The sequence below is a fragment of the Cibotium barometz genome, chromosome 8, assembly GCF_041138505.1.
Source record: "Cibotium barometz isolate CiBa-2024 chromosome 8, ASM4113850v1, whole genome shotgun sequence".
Taxonomy (NCBI): Eukaryota; Viridiplantae; Streptophyta; class Polypodiopsida; order Cyatheales; family Cibotiaceae; genus Cibotium; species Cibotium barometz.
Window position 1 is genome coordinate 8,976,344 of NC_141053.1, and position 22,714 is coordinate 8,999,057.

General features: G+C 37.5%; 1 protein-coding gene across 1 annotated transcript in view; it reads right to left on the reverse strand.

Moving 5' to 3' along the window:
* Nucleotides 1-14,321, reverse strand: part of LOC147635877 (uncharacterized) — a 59,320-nt gene extending 44,999 nt beyond the window's left edge. Inside the window, exons 1-2 of the mRNA XM_086802038.1 lie at nucleotides 13,597-14,321; nucleotides 12,898-13,553 (exon numbers count right to left, since the gene is read on the reverse strand). Of these exons, the coding sequence (XP_086658164.1) occupies nucleotides 12,898-13,553; nucleotides 13,597-14,321 (1,381 nt within the window). The remainder of the gene's footprint in view (nucleotides 1-12,897; nucleotides 13,554-13,596) is intronic.
* Between the last annotated feature and the right edge of the window lie 8,393 nt (nucleotides 14,322-22,714).

The following is a 22,714-nucleotide window of genomic DNA, read 5'->3' on the forward strand; positions in this document are numbered from 1 at the left end:
GAGTAAAAAGTTATCCTGGTGGAATCGCCCGTGCTTTCCGGTAAAGGAAGTTTTTCCGGGTTCGGTTTTGGAACAACCAACGGATTAGTCTCTTATCCGGATATCCGTGGGCGAGGCCCCGAGTGTGGGACCCCTGTCCCACGCGAGAAGCGCTACTTCCGCTGCCAGTACCCCGAATCCGTTGCTCGGTGGGAACAGGGATCTTACAGTTGGTATCAGAGCATTTGGTTAATAAAGATCAACTGAGAAGACAAATATGTCAAAAATTTATCAAGAAACACAAAAAGGTTATGATTGTGTGATATAATTCATACAATTTGATATTCAAACTAATTGGTTCTCCAGATAGAAGTACCGCGATTATATAGAATCCCTGACTTGCTTGAGGCGTAGACATGATATTATTTACCTTATAATTCCAAGGGCCGTGACTACGCGTATATACCGAGAGTATACTGCAGCTCTTTACTGACAGTATATACGAGTAAATCTAAGACTTGAAATTATAAGCGTTAATGCTATCTAGATGATGATTTCGAATGTGATTGATATGATTTTTAATTCTGTTTGAGAATGAATGAATTGATTTGGATTCTGATTGAAAATGCTGATTGAAAAATGTTGATTTTTAAAAATTAGTTGAAATATAATGAAACCACAATGAGGGGGAATGGGACGAGTCCTTGTGATGATATTCATAACTAGAATGATGATAACGAATTCAGCAAATCACTATGAGATTAGTGGGTTGTACTGTCAGATTGCTACTGTTAATACTTGACCGGTAGATCAAGTTAAGGGATGTCAAATTGAGAACTTGCTTAACTGAATTTCCGTGGAGGAATGTTCCGAAGGAAACTTTTCGGTCTAATGGACCTTATCATGTTAAAGATATGAATGATATGATCTGAATGAATTGTTATTTAATGATGAGTTCTATATAAGGGATAATTATCCCAGTGTTCTGTTGGGTTGACCAGAATATAAGGAACCCCAGAATAAAATTGGATCTTAAGAATAAGAGCTGTCCTCTACCTTGCGAGATGAGGACATCTCGCACTTTTTAAGTGGGGTAGGATGTAAGATTCTTCCCCAGCCTTCGAGGTATATAGGAGTAAGAATCTCCCTTTCGGATCTTATAATTATTCCCTCTCTAAAATAAAAGAAAGTTTCTGTTTAAAAAAGGAATACCCTTTTCCTAAAATACTTCTCAGGAGTCACGCCTAATTTAAGGATTTAGAACAATGAGTTTAGAAGTGAGAATCGGTGTTTTGGATACCAAGGTTTTGGTTTTCATTCGAGTATGGCCCAAAAGAAGTTCTTTATCTCTTGGGGAGTATAAGAAGTTATCCCCCAGATATTATGATCCTTATATCTGAATTCAATGAAAGTAGGTGACTTAGCCTACAAGTTTCTTTTATCTCCTCATCTCAAAATTCTTAATGCCTTCTATAGAGAAATGTGTCAAACACAAATCATGGAAAGACGGTAAAACTTCAGTGGCAAGTTACCGTTGGCTTCTAGGTTACGCTAGCTCCTTCCTTTATATAAGTCGTAACTTCTACTTGTCGCTCACAGTAATCTTACTCCCATCAATCTCCTTTCTTTCTTAATCTCCTTCATGGCTTGGCAACAGGAATTAGTTTTATCCCTGATGATTTCTCACCTTCAAGACGCAAGAGAGTCTGTGAAGAAAGACTTTATAGAACAGTATGAGCGCTCACTTTTTCCTCACCTAGGAACTTCTGTAGCGCAGACCAAATGGCGGACCTATCAAAACATAACTAGGGTAACACCCTGGGGTCAGCAACACTTTCGTAACAATGTCCGCTTGGCCATGGTTATTGAAGCTTTGGGTTTGGGTCCCCGATACTACTGTGTCATGAGATCAAGGCATCTTGGGTTTTCTGAGCGGGTCTTTTTACTGGCATGTTTTCTTCCTCATGAGAAGATATGCCTTTACCCCGTTTTTGGCTTGCCTCTCAGAGGTCCTTTTGTTAGATCACCTCATACCACTGAGATAGGTGCGGCAATAACCAGCAGAATCATTCCCATAGATGAGTTACCCTATACTTGTGCAGCTTGTGAGGACTGCTTTTGTGACCATATGATGGATGGGCTTATGGAAGTGTAAAGAGTTCTTCTATCTTTACTGTATAAGTCCCGTGAATGAATAAAGTTTAAATCTTGTTATTATTTTGAATCTTGCTCTCTTTAAGACTTTTCTTGGTGGTTAATCTTGATTAAAAATTTTCTCTAAGTCTCATATTCGTGCATCTTGCGAAATTATCCCAAGTTGCGAGATGAGGACATCTCGCGTTTTTTTAAGTGGGGTAGAATGTAAGATTCCTCCCCCAACCCCCCTTTTTGATGTCTAGTATCTTCCCCCGTAATCAATCCCTCTTCAGAAATATAAAGACCTTGTTTCTAACTGTTTTAACCTAGAGAGAGAAAATATTCTAGAGAGAGAATATTCAGATTATGAATATTTTTGGATAGAAAAATAACTCATCTTATTAAAATAAGTTCCCCTGAAACAGAAATTCAAAAAGAAATTTCCAATGTGCAATTGGAATTAATTGGAAATAGGTATAAAGAACCTTAGTCTAAGGGCCTAGATTTTCAGAATTCTTTAGACTATGGTCCAATTAAGGTTTCTATGGGCCAATAGCATCAATCCATGTGTAGGGAGGAGATAAATCCAAATTGTAAAAGAAGATACCCAAAAATGAGTAAATGCTCACATAAGATGAAGAGTTGAAAATGTACAAGGTTTATTAGTAAATAAACTCATATGTAAGGAAGAGGAGTTCTTTAAAGGAGGTGCATATTTCACATAAGATGAAGAGTTGAAAATGTACAAGGTTTATTAGTAAATAAACACATATGTAAGGAAGGGGAGTTCTTTAAAGGAGGTGCATATTTCACATAAGATGAAGAGTTGAAAATGTACAAGGCTTATTAGTAAAAAAACTATGACACATATGTAAGGAAGAGGAGTTCTTTAAAGGAGGTGCATATTTCACATAAGATGAAGAGTTGAAAATGTACAAGGTTTATTAGTAAAAAAACTATGAGCAATACAATTTTGACACATATGTAAGGAAGGGGAATTCTTTAAAGGAGGTGCATATTTCACATGCTTGAATGAGTTTTAAACTCATAAAAATTGAGATATTTCATCTCTCCTCTCTCCTCATTCAAGTCTAGTTCCAAAAAGTTAGCTTAACTGACCTAGAAATGGTCAAATATTGACCAAACTGATTTAGAAAATTCTAGAATCAGTTTGTTTGGTTAGGAGCTCAATTTTTCCTATAAATAGAAGCCTCCCCTTGTTGAAAAAAAATATAGTCTCTTATGCTTGTTACTCTACTCCACCTAAGCCAAAATATAGTCTCTTATGCTTTGTTACTCTACTCCACCTAAGCCAAAATATAGTCTCTTATGCTTTGTTACTCTACTCCACCTAAGCCAAAATATATAGTCTCTTATGCTTTGTTACTCTACTCCACCTAAGCCAAAATATAGAGTGTCTTAGGCATTGTCACTCTACTCTACCTAAGCCAAGAACTGTGAATTCTTTAATAATTCACTAGTTTTTGATACTTCTCTCTTTCTTCAATCCCCATTGGTGGCTCCATCAACACACTAAACCAATTGATTGGTTGGGGGCCTCTACCGTGAATAAAGAATCAAGCAAATCATAAGGTCAATATATTGAATTTTGATCTTTTCTATAATTACTCAATGATTCTCTCTTCTCAACCCCTCTCAAGCTTGAGAAGTTTAATTGGTATGGTTTTTTTTAAATGCTAATGAAGTTAATTGGTGAATAGTAGTGAAGAGTTACATAATTTAATAAATACTATAGAATTAATTTCCACTTATATTTAAATTCTAATGGTTTTTATAATTTCTCTCTCTCACTCAAGAAATGGTCATACTCATGACCCATTCTCAATCCAAATGAAGCTTTTCATAAAGCTTTTCCTTAATCCAAGATTAAGCTATTCTTGAGGCCAAATTAATGGCTTTTTGCTATGCTTTTAGTTTATGCACATTGATGATTCAATCCATTATGGATTGATGACCCAATTAGAGACCATTCTAATTGTTTTCTTAATGATCCAATTAGAGACCATTATGGATTGATGACCCAATTAGAGACCATTCTAATTATTTCTTTAATAATGAGCTTTATCCCTTAGAAAAAAATTGAGATTTATCAGTCATAGTAGCGGAGCTATGGCAAAATTTTTATAGAAATTACGCATAAAATAAATTCATTCAAAGCATAAAAAGAGGACTTTCTACCATATTCTAGGAACTATCATCCTAGATTAATTAAAAGAATTTTATCATGCATGGAGATGTGGATGTTTGCATGTAGATGTAGATGTATAGATGTAGATGTGGATATGGAGGTGGATGGATGCATGTAGATGTAGATGTATAGATGTAGATGTGAATGGAGATGTGGATGTATGCATGTAGATGTAGATGTATAGATGTGGATGTGGATGTATACATGTAGATGTAGATGTATAGATACGGATGTGGATATGGAGGTGGATGTATACATGTAGATGTAGATGTATAGATGTGGATGTGAATGGAGATGTGGATGTATGCATGTAGATGTAGATGTATAGATGTGGATGTGGATATATACATGTAGATGTAGATGTATAGATACGGATGTGGATATGGAGGTGGATGTATACATGTAGATGTAGATGTATAGATGTAGATGTGGATGTGGAGGTAGATGGATGCATGTAGATGTAGATGTAGATGTAGATGTATAGATGTAGATGGGAATGGAGATATGGATGTATGCATGTAGATGTAGATGTATAGATGTAGATGTGGATGTGGAGGTGGATGGATGCATGTAGATGTAGATGTATAGATGTAGATGTGAATGGAGATGTGGATGTATACATGTAGATGTAGATGTATGGAGGTGAATGTGAATGTGGATGTGGATGTATGCATAGAGATGTAGATGTATGCATGTAGATGTGAATGTACGCATATAGATGTGGATGTATGGATGTGAATATACGATATGCGATGTGAGGGAATCTGAAGTGATGAGATAGAAATGATGTGATGGGATGAGTATACATATAAATGGAATATGGAATAAGTAATGTAGATTGATAAAGGATAATGTGGAAAAATGAAAGTTAAAATAGAAATTGTGTTGTAAACTGTTTGTAAATACTGTTTGTAAATGCTGTTTGTAAATGATTGTTTTATGTCAAGAATGCTGGGGGGAGCATTTTGACCGTCTTGTGATTAAAGTCGTGATGGTAAAGTTGCAACTGCTGACGGGGAGTCAATGAAGGACGTCTCGCGTAGCAAGGTCGGCCGAGGTCTTGACCAGCCTCGGTGCGATTAAAATGGTGAGCTTCCGGTACGGTGGATGAGGGGCCAAGGAAGCGGCCTATGCGTGAAGCGCTAGGTTACCTGCGAAGGATCCTAGAGGGTGCTGACCATACGGTGCTCGGGCTCAGGGTTGCCTAGGATACCCACGCGTGCGTCGAGGAAGATATTGGAACAGAGTTGGAGTTGTTTTCTGAAATCGAGCATGGATCTGGTTGATTGACCTTGCTGGTCTTCAATGGATGAGTCCATGGCTCCTTATATGGATCTGTTGGTTGATCTTGCTGATCTTCAACGAGAGTCCATCTTGTTAAGTGATTATATTGCCAAGTATTATGGGCTAGGAACTATCGAAACGGCTCCTGAGCGTTCTAGTTACCAATGATGCCATAGATACTCTGATGAAGGAATGATGGGAAATTAAGAATCAATTGGATAAATTGGAAGATGGTGATCAATGATACTATGGTTTTATTAAAGGATTGTTTTAAACTGGTTGAATCTGGTTGAAAAAAAGGCAATTTCATATTGGGTGTGTGAGTGGTGTGACTAGTTTTATTTTGCATGAACATCCGGCTAGGGGACCTTGGAACTCTTTTCCTTGGTACCCGGGACAAAACCTAACCAAATTTTTAATTGGATCCCATCACTACAGTGGTTGGGCGGTTGGCTAACCCATTGCGGTTGGATTGGATGGGGTTAGGCTGGACTGATGGATCCGTAAACCGAGACTCAAACTTTTGTTTTTACGATAGAAAAAAAAAATAAATAAATCCCGGACAGTAACTGTTCTATGGATAGGAATCAACGGCTGTGCCTCTTGAATGGGGAAAAAAGCGTTGATCCCAATGATCCAAGTGCAAGTTTCTTCCTTGAACTGACTAAGTATCTTATAGATGTAATCGGATCATCTCGATCAGAAATGATCTTGACTACGTTAGAGTAAAAAGTTATCCTGGTGGAATCGCCCGTGCTTTCCGGTAAAGGAAGTTTTTCCGGGTTCGGTTTTGGAACAACCAACGGATTAGTCTCTTATCCGGATATCCGTGGGCGAGGCCCCGAGTGTGGGACCCCTGTCCCACGCGAGAAGCGCTACTTCCGCTGCCAGTACCCCGAATCCGTTGCTCGGTGGGAACAGGGATCTTACAGTTGGTATCAGAGCATTTGGTTAATAAAGATCAACTGAGAAGACAAATATGTCAAAAATTTATCAAGAAACACAAAAAGGTTATGATTGTGTGATATAATTCATACAATTTGATATTCAAACTAATTGGTTCTCCAGATAGAAGTACCGCGATTATATAGAATCCCTGACTTGCTTGAGGCGTAGACATGATATTATTTACCTTATAATTCCAAGGGCCGTGACTACGCGTATATACCGAGAGTATACTGCAGCTCTTTACTGACAGTATATACGAGTAAATCTAAGACTTGAAATTATAAGCGTTAATGCTATCTAGATGATGATTTCGAATGTGATTGATATGATTTTTAATTCTGTTTGAGAATGAATGAATTGATTTGGATTCTGATTGAAAATGCTGATTGAAAAATGTTGATTTTTAAAAATTAGTTGAAATATAATGAAACCACAATGAGGGAGAATGGGACGAGTCCTTGTGATGATATTCATAACTAGAATGATGATAACGAATTCAGCAAATCACTATGAGATTAGTGGGTTGTACTGTCAGATTGCTACTGTTAATACTTGACCGGTAGATCAAGTTAAGGGATGTCAAATTGAGAACTTGCTTAACTGAATTTCCGTGGAGGAATGTTCCGAAGGAAACTTTTCGGTCTAATGGACCTTATCATGTTAAAGATATGAATGATATGATCTGAATGAATTGTTATTTAATGATGAGTTCTATATAAGGGATAATTATCCCAGTGTTCTGTTGGGTTGACCAGAATATAAGGAACCCCAGAATAAAATTGGATCTTAAGAATAAGAGCTGTCCTCTACCTTGCGAGATGAGGACATCTCGCACTTTTTAAGTGGGGTAGAATGTAAGATTCCTCCCCAGCCTTCGAGGTATATAGGAGTAAGAATCTCCCTTTCGGATCTTATAATTATTCCCTCTCTAAAATAAAAGAAAGTTTCTGTTTAAAAAAGGAATACCCTTTTCCTAAAATACTTCTCAGGAGTCACGCCTAATTTAAGGATTTAGAACAATGAGTTTAGAAGTGAGAATCGGTGTTTTGGATACCAAGGTTTTGGTTTTCATTCGAGTATGGCCCAAAAGAAGTTCTTTATCTCTTGGGGAGTATAAGAAGTTATCCCCCAGATATTATGATCCTTATATCTGAATTCAATGAAAGTAGGTGACTTAGCCTACAAGTTTCTTTTATCTCCTCATCTCAAAATTCTTAATGCCTTCTATAGAGAAATGTGTCAAACACAAATCATGGAAAGACGGTAAAACTTCAGTGGCAAGTTACCGTTGGCTTCTAGGTTACGCTAGCTCCTTTCTTTATATAAGTCGTAACTTCTACTTGTCGCTCACAGTAATCTTACTCCCATCAATCTCCTTTCTTTCTTAATCTCCTTCATGGCTTGGCAACAGGAATTAGTTTTATCCCTGATGATTTCTCACCTTCAAGACGCAAGAGAGTCTGTGAAGAAAGACTTTATAGAACAGTATGAGCGCTCACTTTTTCCTCACCTAGGAACTTCTGTAGCGCAGACCAAATGGCGGACCTATCAAAACATAACTAGGGTAACACCCTGGGGTCAGCAACACTTTCGTAACAATGTCCGCTTGGCCATGGTTATTGAAGCTTTGGGTTTGGGTCCCCGATACTACTGTGTCATGAGATCAAGGCATCTTGGGTTTTCTGAGCGGGTCTTTTTACTGGCATGTTTTCTTCCTCATGAGAAGATATGCCTTTACCCCGTTTTTGGCTTGCCTCTCAGAGGTCCTTTTGTTAGATCACCTCATACCACTGAGATAGGTGCGGCAATAACCAGCAGAATCATTTCCATAGATGAGTTACCCTATACTTGTGCAGCTTGTGAGGACTGCTTTTGTGACCATATGATGGATGGGCTTATGGAAGTGTAAAGAGTTCTTCTATCTTTACTGTATAAGTCCCGTGAATGAATAAAGTTTAAATCTTGTTATTATTTTGAATCTTGCTCTCTTTAAGACTTTTCTTGGTGGTTAATCTTGATTAAAAATTTTCTCTAAGTCTCATATTCGTGCATCTTGCGAAATTATCCCAAGTTGCGAGATGAGGACATCTCGCGTTTTTTTAAGTGGGGTAGAATGTAAGATTCCTCCCCCAACCCCCCTTTTTGATGTCTAGTATCTTCCCCCGTAATCAATCCCTCTTCAGAAATATAAAGACCTTGTTTCTAACTGTTTTAACCTAGAGAGAGAAAATATTCTAGAGAGAGAATATTCAGATTATGAATATTTTTGGATAGAAAATAACTCATCTTATTAAAATAAGTTCCCCTGAAACAGAAATTCAAAAAGAAATTTCCAATGTGCAATTGGAATTAATTGGAAATAGGTATAAAGAACCTTAGTCTAAGGGCCTAGATTTTCAGAATTCTTTAGACTATGGTCCAATTAAGGTTTCTATGGGCCAATAGCATCAATCCATGTGTAGGGAGGAGATAAATCCAAATTGTAAAAGAAGATACCCAAAAATGAGTAAATGCTCACATAAGATGAAGAGTTGAAAATGTACAAGGTTTATTAGTAAATAAACTCATATGTAAGGAAGAGGAGTTCTTTAAAGGAGGTGCATATTTCACATAAGATGAAGAGTTGAAAATGTACAAGGTTTATTAGTAAATAAACACATGTGTAAGGAAGGGGAGTTCTTTAAAGGAGGTGCATATTTCACATAAGATGAAGAGTTGAAAATGTACAAGGCTTATTAGTAAAAAAACTATGACACATATGTAAGGAAGAGGAGTTCTTTAAAGGAGGTGCATATTTCACATAAGATGAAGAGTTGAAAATGTACAAGGTTTATTAGTAAAAAAACTATGAGCAATACAATTTTGACACATATGTAAGGAAGGGGAATTCTTTAAAGGAGGTGCATATTTCACATGCTTGAATGAGTTTTAAACTCATAAAAATTGAGATATTTCATCTCTCCTCTCTCCTCATTCAAGTCTAGTTCCAAAAAGTTAGCTTAACTGACCTAGAAATGGTCAAATATTGACCAAACTAATTTAGAAAATTCTAGAATCAGTTTGTTTGGTTAGGAGCTCAATTTTTCCTATAAATAGAAGCCTCCCCTTGTTGAAAAAAAATATAGTCTCTTATGCTTGTTACTCTACTCCACCTAAGCCAAAATATAGTCTCTTATGCTTTGTTACTCTACTCCACCTAAGCCAAAATATAGTCTCTTATGCTTTGTTACTCTACTCCACCTAAGCCAAAATATATAGTCTCTTATGCTTTGTTACTCTACTCCACCTAAGCCAAAATATAGAGTGTCTTAGGCATTGTCACTCTACTCTACCTAAGCCAAGAACTGTGAATTCTTTAATAATTCACTAGTTTTTGATACTTCTCTCTTTCTTCAATCCCCATTGGTGGCTCCATCAACACACTAAACCAATTGATTGGTTGGGGGCCTCTACCGTGAATAAAGAATCAAGCAAATCATAAGGTAAATATATTGAATTTTGATCTTTTCTATAATTACTCAATGATTCTCTCTTCTCAACCCCTCTCAAGCTTGAGAAGTTTAATTGGTATGGTTTTTTTTAAATGCTAATGAAGTTAATTGGTGAATAGTAGTGAAGAGTTACATAATTTAATAAATACTATAGAATTAATTTCCACTTATATTTAAATTCTAATGGTTTTTATAATTTCTCTCTGGTCATACTCATGACCCATTCTCAATCCAAATGAAGCTTTTCATAAAGCTTTTCCTTAATCCAAGATTAAGCTATTCTTGAGGCCAAATTAATGGCTTTTTGCTATGCTTTTAGTTTATGCACATTGATGATTCAATCCATTATGGATTGATGACCCAATTAGAGACCATTCTAATTGTTTTCTTAATGATCCAATTAGAGACCATTATGGATTGATGACCCAATTAGAGACCATTCTAATTATTTCTTTAATAATGAGCTTTATCCCTTAGAAAAAAATTGAGATTTATCAGTCATAGTAGCGGAGCTATGGCAAAATTTTTATAGAAATTACGCATAAAATAAATTCATTCAAAGCATAAAAAGAGGACTTTCTACCATATTCTAGGAACTATCATCCTAGATTAATTAAAAGAATTTTATCATGCATGGAGATGTGGATGTTTGCATGTAGATGTAGATGTATAGATGTAGATGTGGATATGGAGGTGGATGGATGCATGTAGATGTAGATGTATAGATGTAGATGTGAATGGAGATGTGGATGTATGCATGTAGATGTAGATGTATAGATGTGGATGTGGATGTATACATGTAGATGTAGATGTATAGATACGGATGTGGATATGGAGGTGGATGTATACATGTAGATGTAGATGTATAGATGTGGATGTGAATGGAGATGTGGATGTATGCATGTAGATGTAGATGTATAGATGTGGATGTGGATATATACATGTAGATGTAGATGTATAGATACGGATGTGGATATGGAGGTGGATGTATACATGTAGATGTAGATGTATAGATGTAGATGTGGATGTGGAGGTAGATGGATGCATGTAGATGTAGATGTAGATGTAGATGTATAGATGTAGATGGGAATGGAGATATGGATGTATGCATGTAGATGTAGATGTATAGATGTAGATGTGGATGTGGAGGTGGATGGATGCATGTAGATGTAGATGTATAGATGTAGATGTGAATGGAGATGTGGATGTATACATGTAGATGTAGATGTATGGAGGTGAATGTGAATGTGGATGTGGATGTATGCATAGAGATGTAGATGTATGCATGTAGATGTGAATGTACGCATATAGATGTGGATGTATGGATGTGAATATACGATATGCGATGTGAGGGAATCTGAAGTGATGAGATAGAAATGATGTGATGGGATGAGTATACATATAAATGGAATATGGAATAAGTAATGTAGATTGATAAAGGATAATGTGGAAAAATGAAAGTTAAAATAGAAATTGTGTTGTAAACTGTTTGTAAATACTGTTTGTAAATGCTGTTTGTAAATGATTGTTTTATGTCAAGAATGCTGGGGGGAGCATTTTGACCGTCTTGTGATTAAAGTCGTGATGGTAAAGTTGCAACTGCTGACGGGGAGTCAATGAAGGACGTCTCGCGTAGCAAGGTCGGCCGAGGTCTTGACCAGCCTCGGTGCGATTAAAATGGTGAGCTTCCGGTACGGTGGATGAGGGGCCAAGGAAGCGGCCTATGCGTGAAGCGCTAGGTTACCTGCGAAGGATCCTAGAGGGTGCTGACCATACGGTGCTCGGGCTCAGGGTTGCCTAGGATACCCACGCGTGCGTCGAGGAAGATATTGGAACAGAGTTGGAGTTGTTTTCTGAAATCGAGCATGGATCTGGTTGATTGACCTTGCTGGTCTTCAATGGATGAGTCCATGGCTCCTTATATGGATCTGTTGGTTGATCTTGCTGATCTTCAACGAGAGTCCATCTTGTTAAGTGATTATATTGCCAAGTATTATGGGCTAGGAACTATCGAAACGGCTCCTGAGCGTTCTAGTTACCAATGATGCCATAGATACTCTGATGAAGGAATGATGGGAAATTAAGAATCAATTGGATAAATTGGAAGATGGTGATCAATGATACTATGGTTTTATTAAAGGATTGTTTTAAACTGGTTGAATCTGGTTGAAAAAAAGGCAATTTCATATTGGGTGTGTGAGTGGTGTGACTAGTTTTATTTTGCATGAACATCCGGCTAGGGGACCTTGGAACTCTTTTCCTTGGTACCCGGGACAAAACCTAACCAAATTTTTAATTGGATCCCATCACTACAGTGGTTGGGCGGTTGGCTAACCCATGGGATTGGATGGGGTTAGGCTGGACTGATGGATCCGTAAACCGAGACTCAAACTTTTGTTTTTACGATAGAAAAAAAAAATAAATAAATCCCGGACAGTAACTGTTCTATGGATAGGAATCAACGGCTGTGCCTCTTGAATGGGGAAAAAAGCGTTGATCCCAATGATCCAAGTGCAAGTTTCTTCCTTGAACTGACTAAGTATCTTATAGATGTAATCGGATCATCTCGATCAGAAATGATCTTGACTACGTTAGAGTAAAAAGTTATCCTGGTGGAATCGCCCGTGCTTTCTGGTAAAGGAAGTTTTTCCGGGTTCGGTTTTGGAACAACCAACGGATTAGTCTCTTATCCGGATATCCGTGGGCGAGGCCCCGAGTGTGGGACCCCTGTCCCATGCGAGAAGCGCTACTTCCGCTGCCAGTACCCCGAATCCGTTGCTCGGTGGGAACAGGGATCTTACACACCGGGGTCGAAAGGAAACTCATCCTCTTCTTTGGCAAAAGAATGACCCTCCAAAATGCATGCATGATCCCTTCCACCGGGGTCGAAAGGAAACTCATCCTCTTCTTTGTTGACAAAAGAATGACCCTCCAAGTCTACTTCATGTGTCTCCTCGCTGCAATCATCAAACTCTTTCACATCATGAGATGACTTGGAATCGTAATCCGCATCCATAATGATCATAGTAGCCACCACTTTCTTTGATTTGCAAATGTGCCCGGGTGACCATTTCTCTTTGCATTTAAAACATAGGCCTTTGCTCCTCAATTCCTCAATCTTAGGATCATCCATCCGTTGAGTCTTCATGAATGGTTGAGGAGACTCCTTGACAAACCCATTGCTCTTCTTAGCATCATTATGAACTCCACTTGTGGACTGTCCACTTCCAAAAGATGTATGGAATTCGGAAATGTAAGTGGATGTAGAAGAAGGTAGACTTCTCTCCACATTTGAAGAAGATTGAAATGGCTTATGAAAAGGTACATTGGGCTGAACCCTCTTATACTTTGGCTCATATAGCTCCGCCAATCTCATAGCCTCTTTGATAGTGATTGGTCTTTGTGCCGAGACATCCGCTTTGATGTATGAATCTAGACCATGCACAAACTTCTTCAATCGCATGCCTTCATTGAGTCCCTCCACGAACATAGAGAGCTTCATGAACCTCTTGATGTACTCCCTCCACGAACATAGAGAGCTTCATGAACCTCTTGATGTACTCCCTAACCGACATGCTCTTTTGTGTGAGTTCATACCATTCTTCATGGTATCGGTCAAGAACCAAAGGCGACACAAATGTCAAATTCATTTCATGCTTGAGTTCTTCCCAAGTATGTGGCATAACTCCTTCCTTGAGCATATGTCTCCACCATTGATGTGCATAGTCTTCCAAATGCAAGGATGCAAAATGCACTTTGTCCCTTTCACTCTTCGGATAGAGCTGAAAGTATGTATCCAACTTATTCATCCATTCTTCCAACTCATGTGGGGCTGAACCATCACCCTTGAACTTAGAGAGTGAAATCTTATCCTTTACATCCTTTGACACGGTTGACGATGCATTCTCATGATGGTGCGAGGGCTTGTGCTTTTGCATTTGCACAAAAGATCCAAGGAATTGTGCAAAATCTTTGTACTCCCTCTTGAGGAAATTTGGCATTTCCATCCACCTATCATGAGCTTCTCTTTGTCTCTCAATGAATGACATATGTTCCCAATCAAGCTCAACCACATCATCCATATTATACACCTCCTCTTCAAGCATGGAGAACTGATTTGCTTTGGGTTTCAAAGGTACTCTCCTTGGATCCCCAAAATTTGACTCCTCATGTCTGAATGTAGGTGCATGTTGCTTTCCGTCCAATTGAGAAGAACCCGCTTGGAATGTAGTAGGCTTCATCTCCCGCATAGAAGGCTTTCTAGCATCTGCCATGAATCCAAAAGTGACATTCTTGGTAGAATGCTCATGTGTTACCTTGGGAGCAACCTCTTGTACCATGGGTAGCTTGCCTTCCCTATGGCCTTCAAAAGCTGTCCCAAATTGCTTGCCTTCATGTAAAGCACCATGACCACTATCATAGGAAGGTTGGCTCATTGGCCGAGCGACCCTTTCTTCCAAAACTTCCATCCTTGTAGCCATAGTGTCAAGCCTACCATTGACTTCCACCCTTGTAGCCATCGTGTCCATCTTAGCATTCATTTCCATCAGCATTTGCATGATCGAATCGATGGGGATGGTATGTGAAGATTGTGGGGTGTGCTTATGGGCACTTCCGACATTCAACTCCTCATTCCCTTCTCTTGAAGTATGCCCAAAAGTATCCCCTTCTCTTAAAGTGTGCCCAAGAGTATCCTCCGGAGCATCCAAAATTCCTTGTTCCATCATTGCCTCTTCATCCTCTACCTCGTCGGAAGCCAAAGTGTTGCGCCTCGATCGCCCTTTTGTCTTCGGCCCCATGGAAACCTTTGGTTTTAGAAATTTGGCTCTAAATTGAGGTAGAAATGTCCGATTGAAGTGATCTAAAGCTTGTTGGAAAGCTAATGAAGTGTACTAGACCACTATGCAAAGACTTGTAAGAGATGAGGTGTGCTACTATTCTCTGTTTTAGGGTTTACAGGGTTATAGGCTGAAACGGTATTTTGGGTATAACTTGAGCTAGAGATATCCAAATGCAAAACTTTTTAGCTCAAATCGAAGCCCTCAATGAGTACTACAAGCCTATCTAATTGGATCTAGAAGATTTTCAAACCCCTATGACTGAATTAGGGTTTACTGTTTCTGCAAAAACCTTAAATTCTACCCTAAAGAGATATCGAAATGCAGAGGTTAAGGGCTCGTTGGGTAGCTCTAAGGAAGCACTAAGAGCTCATATGGTCCCTTTTAAGTCAGTCCAAAAGGGTTGGGACTGAATTAGGGTTTTTGAAAACCTGCAGATTCTTGCCAAAGTGACCCTTTTTGTGCCCAATTGATCCTTGTTTGTTCCCGCACCCTTGTCAACACCTTTTGCACTTCCTTTGCATCCCAAGGTCTGCAATTTATGTTTCACCAACCTCAATTGCCCATGTATAACCAGAATTTTGAGAAAATTTCGACATAGTCTCCTTTGTCTTTGGAGCTAAATCTCAATATTTCTCAAATAGCAATGCAATAGAAATTCCACAATCTTCTTATCAAATTCAATTTACTGCATAGCATGTGCCTCATTACATCATCAAAAAGGCATCCCAATCCTTGCAATTCCAAGCATATGCATCACCAAAAAGGCATAGCAATCCTTGCAATCCCAAGCATATGCATGAACCAAGAGAGTGATCGTTTGAAGAGGATTGTCGGTGTAGCGCGTCGAAGCTTGCCGATCTCCCGGCCAAGCTCTTCCCACCCTCGTACCGAGTTCGAATCAAGGCACGAGTTGAGGCCAAGTCTTCACCACCAAACCTAATCCTCCACCGTACCGCTTTCCCAAGGCAATCACGGCACGGTAGATTCAAGTCATGCTCTACCCACGGGCCTCTCCACCAACACCCGGGGTACCCTCACCACATATCTAGTTTCTAGAAATTTGACGTGAGTGTAAACAATCGTGAGGTGTATGTAACTTGAATCTCAAAATGAGGTGAATGTAATGGGGGGGAATCACTTACAAGGATGTGGCATGACTCATGCCATTTACAATATACTCATGAACCATGATGCATGAACTCATGCTTATCCTCATAGCTCCAAGTGTCCACCATTCATCCACAAATCCAACATCAATCATCAACAAGCACAAATCAAGTAAATACCATAAACCAATGGTATCAAAATCCACTTGGTATCAATCCCATGAGCATTGCTTATGAGTAATTGGCATCAAATGGCATCCAAGGGTATCCATTTCATTTGAATGTAGTATTGCCAATTGATTCCAATCATCAATCAAGCTTTTCCAATGCTCACTAGCATCATTCCCATGCATAGAAGCATCATGCTCATGGCAAAAGCCTTCATATTATGAACCAACATCCATTCCATGTATGTGGTTCAATCAATGCATCAAGGCAAATGCATTCCTTCATCCATTTATGCATGGATTCATCAAAGAATCTTGCATTTGTCTCCCAAATGGCCACATGACATCCAAATGGGTGTGATTAAAGAAAGATGTGAGCAATAAGAGCATGTAATCACTTTCCAATGGATCATGAGTTATGTAGGAATGTTAAAATGCTGTAAATTAGGGTTTTCTTTCATGAATAACCCCAATTTGTCCATAGCATGAAGATTAATCACCAATGCTTGAGAAAATAGCCATAGCAACTCACCAATGGTATTCCGAAAGCTTCAATGGTTGGATTGTTGCTTGATAGAGCTTCCAATGGAACCAAATCTTGAAGATTTTTGCAATTTTTGTGGGCTGCTCATACCTCCTCTTCTCCCTCTCCAATAGCCATGAAAAACTCTCCAAAATCCACCAAAAAGAGGCCAAACACCTTAGCTAACAACCACATGGAAGTAATGAAGTGTAATGGACTCTCCCTTTTGTGATTTTTGGCCGTGAGGAAGGGCTGAAAAACGGCGCTCAATGCCTTCCCATGAGTAGAAAAAAACGAAAATCATCTCCAAATCTAGCCCTCGTTAGCCATAGAATACTCTTTCAGCCATGTAGAGTGAGTGGAGATGGACAATGGTGAGCTATGTGAGAGAGATTAGGGTTTAGAGCAAAGGGAAGGAAGAGGGAAAAAAAATTTCAGAAATTTTCAGAAATTTGCATGTAAATTGGTACTCTATGTGTTCCTCTCCTCAAGCTCAACAAAAGCCCTAGCAAATGGAAGCAAAACGGGGCAAAGAGGAGAAGTAATGGCTATGGAAAGCTTGGAAAAGAAGCACAAAAGATAAACGTGATTAACAGAGAGATTAAAAGATGATTAATTCAAATTTTTCCCAATTTTTGTACCCCGTCCCAAAAATTTGGTCCAGAGTATCCAAATTAGGTCCAAATGAGCTAAATCTCCATGAAATCACATGAAATCACATGAAATGATGCCTCCCCTCCACTAATCTCCAAAGATTAAGTAGAAATTAAGCAAAATTAAGCCAAAACTCCAAGAAATCAAGAGAAAATTCAAAAAATTATCAAGAAAATGACTAATCTCATGCCCAAAACCTTGAAAATGGATCAAAATCAAGGCTCTGATACCAAATGAAATGGATCTAGAGCAAAATATGGAATGAAACACATCAAAGCAAGAATCTAGCATCCATTAATCATGAGATTAGTGATCAAATGGCTCATCACATGAATATACAAAAGAGAGAGAAAATCTATAAGTACATGTAGCAAGAGAAGATGCACAAATAGCCTAAGTGTGTTTAACCTCTCACCAAGAGGATGACCATGGAAGGCCAAATCTCCATAGATGGAGCCCAAAGGTACAAGATGACCAAAATTAGTGAAAGTGTCAAAAGGTCCTACCAAAGTATCCCAAGCCCTATTTATAGTCACTATCTCCTTTTGCCCATGGGCCCCTATGTACATGTGGAAATCAAGCTCTATGGTTCATGACACATCAGTTAAAAGACTGCCCGACTTGTGCCATGACAAGGGCAGAGGGAAGTCAAGAATCCAAATTCAGAGACCAATTCCTTCATACCAATCTAATCAGGGTCCGTCTCTTGGACAAGATTGCTTAACTCCATTAACTAGGTCCGACCCATTGATTAGGGTTGAGATGTCTAGACAAATACTTGACGACATAGAGCAGCAGATGCAAACAATTCATAAAGATATAAAAGCTGCCCAGGATTGACAAAAGCAGTAGGCAGATAAGAAGAGGACAGTCAGAGAATGCAAAGAAGCAGATATGGTCTTCATTCGAGTACGGCCAAAAGAAGTTCTTTATCTCTGGGAAGTATAAGAAGTTATCCCCCAGATATAGTGGGCCATAGTTGATTTCAAAGAAAGTAGGTGACTTAGCCATACGAGCTTCTTCTACCTACTCATCACAAAGTTCATAATGTATTTCATGTGCCTTCTAAAGAAAAATGTGCCAAACCCAATTCATAGAAAGACGGTAAAGCTTCAGTGGGTGGCAAGATACCCGTTGGCTTCTAGGTTACGCTAGTTCCTTCTTTTATATAAGTCGTAACTCTTACTTGTCGCTCGCAGTAATCTTACTTCCATCGATCTCCTTCTTCTTAATCTCTCTTATGGCTTGGCAGCAAGACTTAGTTTTATCCATGATGATTTCTCACCTTCAAGAGCAAGCGAGTCTGTGAAGAAGGATTTCATAGAACTGTATGAGCGCTCACTTTTCCCTCACTTGGAAACTTCTGTAGCTCAGACCAAATGGCGGACCTGTCGAGACATAACTAGGGTAACACCGTGGGGTCGGCAGCACTTCGTAACAATGTCCGCTTGGCCATGGTTATTGAAGCTTTGGGTTTGGGTCCCCGATACTACTGCGTGATGAGATCAAGGCATGGTGGATTTTCTGAGCGGGTCTTCTTACTAGCGTGCTTTCTTCCTCACCAGAAGATATGCATTTATCCCATTTTCAGCTTGCCTCTTAGAGGTCCTTTTGTTAGATCACATCATACCACTGAGGTAGGTGCTGTAATATCTAGCCGAATTATTCCCATAGATGAGTTACTACCTTCTTATACGTGTGCAGCTTGTGAGTGCTGCTTTTGTGACCATATGATGGACGGGCTTATGGAATTGTAAAAAGTTCTTCTATCTTGCTGTATATGTTCCAAGAGTGAATAAAGTTGAAATCTTGCTCTTGTCTTGAGTCTTGCTCTCTTTGAGACTTTTCTTGGTGGTTAATCTTAATTAAATTTTCTCTCAGTCTCATATTCGTGCATCTTGTGAAATTACTCCCAGTTTGCGAGATGAGGACATCTCGCGTTTTTCAAGTGGGAGAGAATGTAAGATTCCTCCCCAGCCTCTCAAGATATCCAGCATCTTCCCCTGTAATCAATTCCCTCTTCAGAATTATAAGAGATCTCGTCTCTGCCTTAGAGAGAGAAAATATTCTAGAGAGAGAATATTCAGATTTTGAATATTTTTAGATAGAAAAATTTCTCATATTATTAAAATAAATTTCCTAAAACAGAAATTTAGAAAGAACTTTCCAATGTGCAATTGAAATTAATTAGAAATGGGTATAAAGGACCTTAGCCTAAGAGTCTAGATTTTCAGAAATCTTGGATTATGGTCCAATTAAGGTTCTTATAGACCAATAAGATCAATCCATGTGTGGGGAGGAGATAAATCCAATTTTGTAAAAGAAGATACCCAAAAATGAGTAAATGCTCACTCACATAAGGTGAAGAGTTGAATATGTACAAGGTTTATTAATAAGAAACTATGAGTAATTTTGATAATATGAGATATTTTGGGTATAATGATTCTATTTTGACACATATGTAAGGAAGGGGAGTCCCTTCAATTCTCACATAAGATGAAGAGTTGAATATGTACAAGGTTTATTAGTAAAAAACTATGAGTGATATTAAAAATATGAGATATTTTGGGTATATCACATACACTTCTTATCTTATCTCATACACATCTTATCACATCTTAATTCATCTTATCACCTGCTAACTTATTTCTCATAAGCATCTTATCACCTCTTATCACATCTTATACACCTCTTATCACGTCCTATCACATCTCATATCTATTTATAGAATACAAAAGAATTCTTATATTTGATATAAGATTTCTTTACACAATTATTTATGCATAAATTCCATTTAAGGAGATTAATACTTTCGAAGTAAAAATCAATCTTTTATGCATCTTCCTATGCATAAATTCATTTTAAATGAAAATGACACTTTTGAATTAAAATTCAATTTTTTATGCATCTTCCTATGCATAAATTCAATTTAGATGAGAATGACACTTTTGAATCAATCTTTTATGCATCTTCCTATGCATAAATTCAATTTGGTAGGAATTATACTTTTAGAATAAAATATTCATCTTTTATGCATACCTTTATGCATGAAATTCAATTATGCTAAAAGTAACACTTTTATAATAAAATAATCATCTTTTATGCATACCTCTATGCATGAAATTCAATTATGCTTAAAGTAACACTTTTATAATAAAATAATCATCTTTTATGCATACCTCTATGCATGAAATTCAATTATGCTAAAAGTAACACTTTTATAATAAAATAATCATCTTTTATGCTTACCTCTATGCATCAAATTCAATTATGCTAAAAGTAACACTTTTATAATAAAATAATCATCTTTTATGCATACCTCTATGCATGAAATTCAATTATGCTAAAAGTAACACTTTTATAATAAAATAATCATCTTTTATGCATACCTCTATGCATGAAATTCAATTATGCTAAAAGTAACACTTTTATAATAAAATAATCATCTTTTATGCATACCTCTATGCATGAAATTCAATTATGCTAAAAGTAACACTTTTATAATAAAATAATCATCTTTTATGCTTACCTCTATACATAAAATTCAATTATGCTAAAAGTAACACTTTTATAATAAAATAATCATCTTTTATGCATACCTCTATGCATGAAATTCAATTATGTTAAAAGTAACACTTTTATAATAAAATAATCATCTTTTATGCTCAATTTTTATGAGTTTAAAACTCATTCAAGCATGTGAAATATGCACCTCCTTTAATGGACTCCCCTTCCTTACATATGTGTCAAAATGGAATCATTATACCCAAAATATCTCATATTTTTAATATTGCTCATAGTTTTTAACTAATAAACCTTATACATTTTCAACTCTTCATCTTATGTGAGCATTTACTCATTTTTGGATACCCAAAATATCTCATATTTTTAATATTGCTCATAGTTTTTTACTAATAAACCTTATACATTTTCAACTCTTCATCTTATGTGAGCATTTACTCATTTTTGGATACCCAAAATATCTCATATGTTTAATATTACTCATAGTTTTTTACTAATAAACCTTGTACATTTTCAACTCTTCATCTTATATGAGCATTTACTCATTTTTGGGTATCTTCTTTTACAAATTGGATTTATCTCCTCCCTACACATGGATTGATGCTATTGGCCCATAGAAACCTTAATTGGACCATAATCCAAAAATTTCTGAAAATCTAGACCCTTAGGCTAAGGTCCTTTATACCCATTTCCAATAAATTCCAATTGCACATTGGAAAGTTCTTTTTGAATTTCTGTTTCAGAGAAATTCATTTTAATAATATGAGAAATTTTTCTATCTAAAAATATTCAAAATCTGAATATTCTCTCTCTAGAATATTTTCTCTCTCTATGTCAAAATAGGCAGAGACAAGATCTTTTATATTTTTCTGAAGAGGGGATTGATTACAGGGGAAGATGCTGGACATCTTGAGAGGCTGGGGAGGAATCTTACATTCTCTCCCACTTGAAAAATGCGAGATACCCTCATCTCGCAAACTGGGGTAATTTCGCAAGATACACGAATATGAGACTGAGAGAAATTTTTTAATTAAGATTAACCACCAAGAAAAGTCTCAAAGAGAGTAAGGGTCAAGACAAGAACAAGATTTAAACTTTATTCATTCTTGGAACATATATACAGTAAGGATAGAAGAACTCTGTACACTTCCATAAGCCCGTCCATCATATGATCACAAAAGCAGCACTCACAAGCTGCGCACGTATAAGGTAACTCATCTATGGGAATAATTCTGTTGGTTATTGCCGCACCTATCTCAGTGATATAAGGTGATCTAACAAAAGGACCTCTGAGAGGCAAGCCAAAAACGGGGTAAAGGCATATCTTCTGATGAGAAAGAAAACACGCCAGTAAGAAGACCCGCTCAGAAAACCCAAGATGTCTTGATCTCATGACGCAGTAGTATCGGGGACCCAAACCTCCTTTGTATGGCTGACCATTTTTCAATTTTTAAGTCTCTAAAATTAATTAGAAGTGCACCAAGAGTATTTAAATCATTCTAAAGTAAACATTTTTCTACTTATTTAAGAGAAACGTTTATTTTAAAAAACTTGATTTTATTCATTAATCATTCATCTAGGATAAAGAATGGTTGGATTTACTAGAGAAGAGAGGGAAATGCCTTTTTGCAATGAGGCATAACATCATTTTTAATTTAGAGAAGACAAAAACCATAAAAAACCATAAAAGAATAGAAAAAAGAAGAATCTCCAACTTACATTGATAATTTGAGAGCTTTCCTTTGGCTTAATGGTTTGAGGGTTCTACTCTTGTTTGGAAACAAGAGTGGCCACCAATCTTTTGGAAGAGGGAAGGTCAAAAACTAATGAATTATGAGTAAAATTCATTGTTTT